Raw genomic sequence first — 8,308 nt, forward strand, 5'->3', positions numbered from 1 at the left:
TCTCTGTTTTCAAGTGACAAGGACAGTTACTGGAGGTTACAATGCAACCAAACAAAAAAAAATGCTAGTTAAGGGCGTACCCTCTCTGATGTACACTACGCTTACACACAGTAGCAGGAGGGACGCTTTTTTCTGAAAATCTACTCTATATAATCATAAAAGCACACATACAATCGGCCGACAAACAGACACTTGAGAGATGAAGATCTCAGCTCTCCTAATTAGCTTGATCTCATCTCTGAGTTTGTGTGAAGTGAACTCAGCTTTTGCCTTGAAAGGTTCTTGGGATGGTCTAAAACAAAGGGCTTGGCTCACAGAGGATAAGATTGGTGCTGGGGTCAGCACTGAGGTCTCATCTGTGAGATGTAAACTCCAGAGTTCTACTCGTCTACCTGCATTCTCATTGGATGGTGACTATGTTATCGGGGGTGTTCTCTCAATACACTCCTTCATGCAGACAGTGAAGCATAACTACACCAGCATGCCTGAGCCACAAAAGTGCACAGGGAGGTTAGTAAAAGGGAGATGTGATGTCTATGGGGCTGTAACAGTGTGTGCAGACAAATGTGAAGATTTGTATCATGCACTTGCAATCATGTTGCAAAGACACCGTCAAATCTATTTTTTAATTGAAAAATGTATACAATTAACAAGAAAAACAAAGAATTCATTTTTGATCAAGTTCATTATAAATCTGCGCACTAAAATTAGTGTGATTTTGGACTGATAATAACTTGTTTCAAATCTTGTTGGTCAGGTATATCTGTGATGTACTTTTTCTTTCACATTTGTAGTGTAGCTGTCAGTAATGGTCCTTAATAACTATGAAAAACTCTTCTCCTTTGTTGTGTTTTCCGATAAACTTGTGAATTTTCCTCAACTTCTGTAAATTTCAACAGCACCATGATTGTCTTTGTGCAGCATTGACCCTCGTGAACTCCGCTTTTCACGCTCAATGGTCTTTGCCATCGAGGAGATTAACAACAGCACGGAGCTGCTGCCGGGCGTCAAACTCGGTTATCAGATCCACGACTCCTGTGCCTCAGCACCCCTGGCAATGCATGTGACATTCCAGCTTTCAAATGGCCTGGACCCTGTTTTTTATGCCAATAACAATTGCTCACAGTCTGGTATGGTGATGGCTATTGTCGGGGAGTCTGGGTCAACACAGTCAATCAGCATGTCACGCATCATCGGGGCTTTTAACATCCCTCAAGTAAATTTCTGGCAAATTATGTGTTTCAGTGCTGATTTTCTGTTTGTACTGCAAAAGTTTTACATTAAGCCCACTTTTTTTCTCCAGGTGAGCCATTTTTCAACTTGTGCATGCCTGTCTGATAAGCAGCAGTACCCCAGTTTCTTCAGAACAATCCCCAGTGACCAGTTTCAGTCTGATGCACTGGCAAAGCTGGTGAAACACTTTGGCTGGACTTGGATAGGTGCTGTCCGGTCAGATTCAGACTATGGCAATAATGGCATGGCATCTTTCCTCGACGCAGCACAGAAGGAGGGGATCTGTGTGGAATACTCTGAATCTTTCTATCGGACCCACCCACGAAGCAGGATCCAGAGAGTAGCTGACGTTATTCGCAGGTTTCTTAATCACTGATTGTATTTTAGTTTTATTTGCTGACCCTGACCTTCTGCACACAAAAACAACCCCACAAAAAATGCAGGGTCGAATATTGAAGTGAAGATTGTTTCTTTTATCTTAGTGGGATATTACTTTTTTTCATGACTTTTAGTGCTGTCATATTTATTCCTGATATTGTTATACAAAATGGAAATAGTTCAACCATTACTGTCTTTTATACACACACCAAAAAAAAGAATCTCTCCTGTTTATTTGCATCAGTTATCTTGATTCCTCATATTGTTATAATTTGATGCACTGTAATGTCTCTGTAGGTCGACAGCCATGGTTGTTTTGGCATTTTTGGCCTCAACAGAAATGAAGCTCCTGCTTGACGAGCTGTTACTTGAGCCTTCACCACCTCGCCAATGGATCAGCAGTGAGTCCTGGATAACTAACCCAGACTTGCTGAAGTTCAGCATCTGTGCTGGAGCCATCGGATATGGCATTCAGAAATCTGTCATCCCAGGTCTGAGAGAATTCTTGCTGGATCTCTCTCCCTCTAATGTGGCTGCCTCTCCAGTGCTTACAGAATTCTGGGAGGGTGCGTTCAACTGCAGGCTGGGAAAAAGTGAGAAACTTGTTTAAAAGTCATCAGATGTTTTTTTATTTTTTTTTTTATTTTTTACATACTAACATTTATCGGAAACCGTTTTAGTCGAATTAGGCTATTATTCTCTCAGTGATTTCAGGCCGTCTTTAATCAAAATTAAATAAGAAAGAATTGTTATTTATAATTATTGCAGAGGCTAACATTAAATGTTTCTCTGTCTGTGTGTTTTAAGGTGCAGCCATAGATGAGCGTGTGTGTGATGGAACTGAAGACATTCAGACGCTCACCAGCCAGTACACTGACACATCTCAGCTCCGAATCACTAACATGGTTTACAAGGCTGTTTATGCAATAGCTCATGCCATTCATAATGAAGTGTGTCAGGACACAAATTCTACAGCTCAGTGTGACAAATTCACAAGAATAGAGTCCAAACAGGTCAGGTAAAATACATAAGATAACACCCAAATGTTATTTTTTAACCACAATGTACATAATAAAATATAAAGTTTTAATTGCTCTCCTTCACTGTCTCATCTTACCTCATCCTCACAGGTTCTTACTCAGCTGAAAAAAGTAAATTTTTCTCAAAATGGTTTTGATGTGTCATTTGATGCCAATGGGGATTCTGTGGCCAGATATGAGCTGCTTAACTGGCAACAAAGGGAGAGTGGCAGCATTGAGATTGTGACAGTAGGGCATTATGATGCATCACTGCCGGAGGGCCAGAAGTTCCGCATCAACAGAAACCTCACTTGGGTGGATGGCAACAAACATGTAAGAGGCTGCACAGCAATAATAGAAACATAATTCAAAATGTGGTGCTCTCAAAGGTCAGCCCTGTTCCCCCTATCCATATGTTGCTAAACTGTGGCAGAGAGATAGTAACAAAAAGGGAGGCATGTGCTGAAACAAATTTAACTTTAGAACATAACCAGCTGCTTGATGCCTCATTTTGGCTTAACTGAACTTATCAGTGCATTTATTACACAAAACAGGGCGTGATTAGAGTGAGGGGGTCCTTCCCCAGAAAAGAACAAGATAATGATTCAATTTGACATACATTTAGAAAAGCTTTGTGGGTATCATTTTGAAATCATGTACTTTAGTAATCTGACACTTTCTATCAGAGAAAATAGTGTTCATAAATTGAGGGTTTATTTTTTTTGTCGAGCTTTCATCCCAAACAGAACAGACAAAAGTGTTAACTTTTGCTTTAATCATAAAATCCGTATAACAACCTGAATATGTTTGAGACTGTTTATATCTTATGTACCAGGTGCCTGTATCAGTGTGCAGTGACAGCTGTCCTCCAGGAACTCGTAAAATGCTTCAGAAAGGAAAACCCATCTGCTGTTATGATTGTATACCATGTCCTGAGGGAGAGATTAGCAATGCTACAGGTAATGTTTTTCATAATCAATGTCTAAAACACCAAATATATGACTGCTAAAAGCCCTTTTTCATTAATTTTTTCAGATTCCACTGATTGTTTCCCTTGCCCGAAGGAGTTCTGGCCTAATGCAGAGAGAGACACTTGTTTCCCTAAGCCTGTAGAGTTTCTTTCCTTTGATGAGGTCCTAGGAATCATCCTGGCTGCATTCTCGGTTGGTGGTGCCTGTCTTGCCATCATAACAGCGGCTGTATTCTTTCATCACAGGACATCCCCGATTGTCAGGGCCAACAACTCTGAGCTGAGCTTCCTTCTGCTCTTCTCCCTGACTTTATGTTTCTTATGTTCATTGACTTTCATTGGAGCACCCTCTGATTGGTCCTGCATGCTGCGCCACACAGCATTTGGGATCACCTTTGTCCTCTGCATCTCTTGTGTTCTCGGAAAAACTATAGTAGTGTTAATGGCCTTCAAAGCAACACTCCCAGGTAGTAATGTCATGAAATGGTTTGGTCCTACACAGCAAAGGATGACTGTAGTGACTTTCACATTCATTCAAGTTTTTATATGTACTATTTGGTTGCTTCTTCATCCTCCCTTTCCAATGGAAAACTTAACCACATTTAAGGAGAGAATTATCCTGGAGTGTGCATTAGGATCAGCTATTGGGTTTTGGGTTGTGCTTGGGTACATAGGCCTACTGGCTCTCTTTTGCTTACTGTTAGCTGTCCTAGCTCGGAAACTACCTGATAATTTTAATGAAGCCAAGCTGATCACCTTCAGCATGCTGATATTCTGCGCAGTCTGGATCACCTTTATCCCAGCGTATGTCAGCTCTCCTGGGAAATTTACTGTGGCTGTGGAGATATTTGCCATTCTGGCCTCCAGTTTTGGACTCATACTGTGTATATTTGCTCCAAAGTGTTACATCATATTGTTTAAGCCAGAGAAGAACACTAAGAAACATTTGATGAACAAATATCAATCTTAAGACATTCCAGATTTCGGAATAGTTAAAATATAAAATAAAAATTAGAGCTCATGCTGTGTGCATTCACCAGAGTCCTCACGCAGTTGAATTAAATATTGAGTGTGTTTGACTGTTTGTTCAGTGTAATTTTCAAAAATATTTTTGTCTTCTTATGCAAATTGTTTTTCATCATGTGTTACATGAGAGTATACAGGTGCAACACATTTTTTTATTAGGTTCTGTCTTTTTGTGAAATTTTAAATATATCAGCATCATACTATAAAATCTTGAGATGTATTTAAAATGGGATTAAATCAAATAAAAGTATACGTGGTGTTCACAATGGTTACTTTAGAAGAGAAGGAAGAGATCGTGACAGGAGATTATATTGTCCATGCAGCCCATAGAACGAGAACTGGTCAGCAGTTCATCAAAGACCGTTGGGTAAGGGAAGGAGGGGAATGAACTAAATAAACAAGCACACAGTGAAGCATGACTGCATATACCATGATGCCTGAGCCACTTAGATGCACAGGGATGTTTGCTAGGTAATGCTAAGGTATAATCTTAAACATACTACATTTAACTTTTAACTGGTTATAAAACAGACCAACATAAGGGATAATGCCCCACGAGGTCTCCATAAACATGAATTAATGGACGACGCGGAGGCCTGCGCGTCGGACGGTTGCCTCCACGATGTCCATTAATTCCTGTTTATGGACACCTTGAAGGGCATTATCGCGCTTATACCATGGTCACTTGCCAAAGAAAATAAATTAAGACCATTAATTTATATTTTCATGCGTTCAACAATCAAAATGTAAAGTTTTTTACAAGCCATAACTAAGTTTCCCTGGTAACGCCTGAGGGTTTGACTAATACCTGGAACAATCATTACTCTCCCGTAAGGTTCTTATGCAATGGAAGTGTTGTTCACTCCTCCAGTAAATAATAATAATAATAATAATAATAATATATTTAATTTGTAAAGCACTTTACATTTAGATAAATCTCAAAGTGCTACAGGAAAAGCACCAATACAAGAAAAACATTAGTAGAAGAAAAAAAAGAAAAACAAAACACCTGAAAGTCAATAGCAACTTAGTGATCATAGGCTCTACTAAAAAGGAAAGTTTTAAGTCCTTTTTTAAAGCATTCAACAGTCTGTGGTGCCCTCAGGTATTCAGGGAGGCTGTTCCATAGACGAGGGGCAGCAGAACAGAATGCTCGGTCCCCTAAGGTGCGGAACTTAGTCCTGGGGGGCTGGAGACGGTGAGAGTTGGTCGAGCGGAGGGGTCGAGATGAGGTTTGTGGGGTTAGCAGTTCTTTAAGATAGGAGGGGGCGTTGCCATGGACGCACTGGTGGGTGAGGAGGGAGACCTTGTAATCAATCCTGGCGGAGATAGGAAGCCAATGAAGTGAATGGAGGATGGGTGTGATGTGTTCATACTTTCGCACTCTCATCAGGATCCTAGCAGCACTATTTTGCACATACTGAAGCCTTTGGATGCTCTTGCTGGGGGTTCCAATCAGTAGTGCATTGCAGTAATCCAGCCTGGAGGAGACAAAGGCATGGATGAGCTTTTCGGCATCAGGAAAGGAGAGTGAGGGTCGGAGTTTGGCAATATTTCTGAGGTGATGGAAGGAGTTTTTGCAGAGACGTTTGATGTGAGCCTCAAAGGTGAGGTGAGGGTCAAATATGACCCCAAGGTTAGTGACAGATGTGGAGAGGGGGGTGACCTGCCCGGAAAACGTGATGCTGGTTATGGAGGATGACTGGATCTGGTGAGGGGTGCAAACAAGTATGACTTCTGTTTTGGAGCTGTTTAACTGCAGGAAGTTGTGCTTCATCCACACCTTTATCTCCTCCAGACAGGTGGTTATAGTAGAAAATGGTGATGGTGAAAGCAAAGTTGCAGAGGGGCTTGAGTCCATTTTAATATACAGTTGAGTGTCATCTGCATAACAGTGAAATGAGACTCCAAAGCGACTAATGATCTGGCCAAGGGGGAGCATGTAGAGTGTGAAAAGGGTGGGGCCCATGACAGACCCTTGAGGGACCCCACAGGTGACAGTGTGTGTCCCTGATCTTGCACCTCCAATGGAGACGTACTCTGTCCTGTCGGTGAGATACGAGTGGAACCAGTCGAGAGCGGTGTCAGTGAGTCCGATGGTGTGATGTAGACGGTTTAGAAGTATACAGTGGTCTACAGTATCGAATGCTGCAGACAAGTCAAGGAGGATGAGGAGAGAGGGTGAGCCAGCATCAGCCGTCATCAGCAAGTCGTTTGTGACCCTCATCAGAGCTGTTTCAGTGCTGTGGGCGGAGCAGAAACCAGACTGAAACCTTTCGAAGAGGTTGTTTTGTTTCAGGTGATCCTGTAGGCGGGCAGAAACGGCTTTTTCTAGTACCTTGGAGAGAAATGGAAGGTTGGAAATGGGCCTGTAGTTGGCAAGGATTTCAGGGTCCAATGAGGGTTTTTTAAGGATTGGTCTGATTATGGCAGTTTTTAGGGCAGGTGGAACATGGCCAGCTTGGATGGAGTAGTTTATCACTGTGGTGATCAGAGGACTTATGATAGAGATGTTTGTTTTCACCTGGGCTGTAGGAAAGGGGTCGAGGGCACAAGTAGAGGGTTTCATCTTCCTGATGATGTCCTCAACCTCTTGCTGTGAGACTTCTGGGAAGCAGTGGAGAGGCTGGGAGATTGCAGACTGTGGGTCAACAGTCAGGATAGGTAGAGTGGAGAGACAGCCAGATAGGATGGCACGGATGGAGTCAATTTTGGAGCTGAAAAAGGCCATGAAAATAGGACGGACCATAGATACAGCTTGGCAACGGGAGATATTCTAGTCCGCTCAGCAAAGAGCCAGAAAGCTAACGCTATGCTAGCAAGATTCAAAGTCAATAACATTGCGTACGGTTGACAAACAGTAAATATATTTTGACAGTATGTTTGACAACAACACTAGCTAGCTTACCAGTCATGTCATTGTCCCCAAATCAATATCAAGATTTTCACGAACAAATGATCGGCTGTGTGTAACGTTACTGTGGCCGCAGCCTGAAGTAGAGAGCTGAACAGCGAATGGGATGCGAGATTATTCACGTCTCAGGAAGTTTAGAGGGGAAGTGTACTTTCTGCAGCTTGTGTGTTACAGTCGCCACCCTGTGGTGTTCAGAGGATAAGACACTGAAGGAGTGACGGACTGAACTCAGTGTGGGAAATAATATATTCAGATTTGAAACTGCAGCTAGTGCATTAATTTACAGTGGTGAACAGTCAATTTGATCGGAACTACTTAGTAGGTGTCCATATATCAGGGGTTAATGAACGACCTGCAGCCAGTCAGAATCGAGTATTCCCCCAGACCATGGTATAAAAGCAAATAAGACCATCAGAAAAATTGACTGGCAATTTCTGAATAGCTCAGCTGACTGGCCAGAGAGCTGCTGCTGCTGCTAATTCGGGGTGAGGACACGCTGGAAAAATTTGATCACATGGCCCAGGTAATGACATACCAGATGAAAAAATACAAATACATAACTCAAAGGTTTACATGCTTTACAACAAATGAAAATAAGACACCCATACATAATGATACCCCAAATGCCTGTGAGCAAAATGGCCTCATCCATTCTTTTTTTTTCATGTTCTTAAAGATTTTCTTCACAAAGATGTTTTTTTACTTTATTTTCTAAATGAAAGCTAAATTTGTGACCAAAAAATGTGATACTGAGTTCTGTCTCGACTT

The 8,308-nt window shown here is 41.8% G+C and overlaps 1 protein-coding gene across 1 annotated transcript; it reads left to right on the plus strand.

The window, feature by feature from the left end:
* The first annotated feature begins 466 nt into the window (after positions 1 to 466).
* On the plus strand, positions 467 to 4,570 carry LOC115571951 (extracellular calcium-sensing receptor-like). The gene is made up of 8 exons (XM_030401633.1): positions 467 to 510; positions 922 to 1,216; positions 1,304 to 1,593; positions 1,909 to 2,204; positions 2,419 to 2,624; positions 2,742 to 2,963; positions 3,466 to 3,589; positions 3,666 to 4,570. Exons 1-8 carry the CDS (start codon positions 482 to 484, stop codon positions 4,568 to 4,570), a joined length of 2,367 nt encoding a protein of 788 aa, XP_030257493.1. The 5' UTR covers positions 467 to 481.
* The last annotated feature ends 3,738 nt before the right edge of the window (positions 4,571 to 8,308 follow it).

This window comes from Sparus aurata, chromosome 2, assembly GCF_900880675.1.
Source record: "Sparus aurata chromosome 2, fSpaAur1.1, whole genome shotgun sequence".
Taxonomy (NCBI): domain Eukaryota; kingdom Metazoa; phylum Chordata; class Actinopteri; order Spariformes; family Sparidae; genus Sparus; species Sparus aurata.

What these genes read in the sequence shown, in the direction of transcription:
- LOC115571951 (XM_030401633.1), top strand. Translation starts at nt 482, where the DNA reads ATGCCTGAGCCACAAAAGTGCACAGGGAG. An exon ending in GTAGCTGACGTTATTCGCAG is followed by an intron (nt 1,594 to 1,908) that starts GTTTCTTAATCA and finishes ATGTCTCTGTAG; the next exon opens with GTCGACAGCCATGGTTGTTT. An exon ending in GGGTGGATGGCAACAAACAT is followed by an intron (nt 2,964 to 3,465) that starts GTAAGAGGCTGC and finishes CTTATGTACCAG; the next exon opens with GTGCCTGTATCAGTGTGCAG.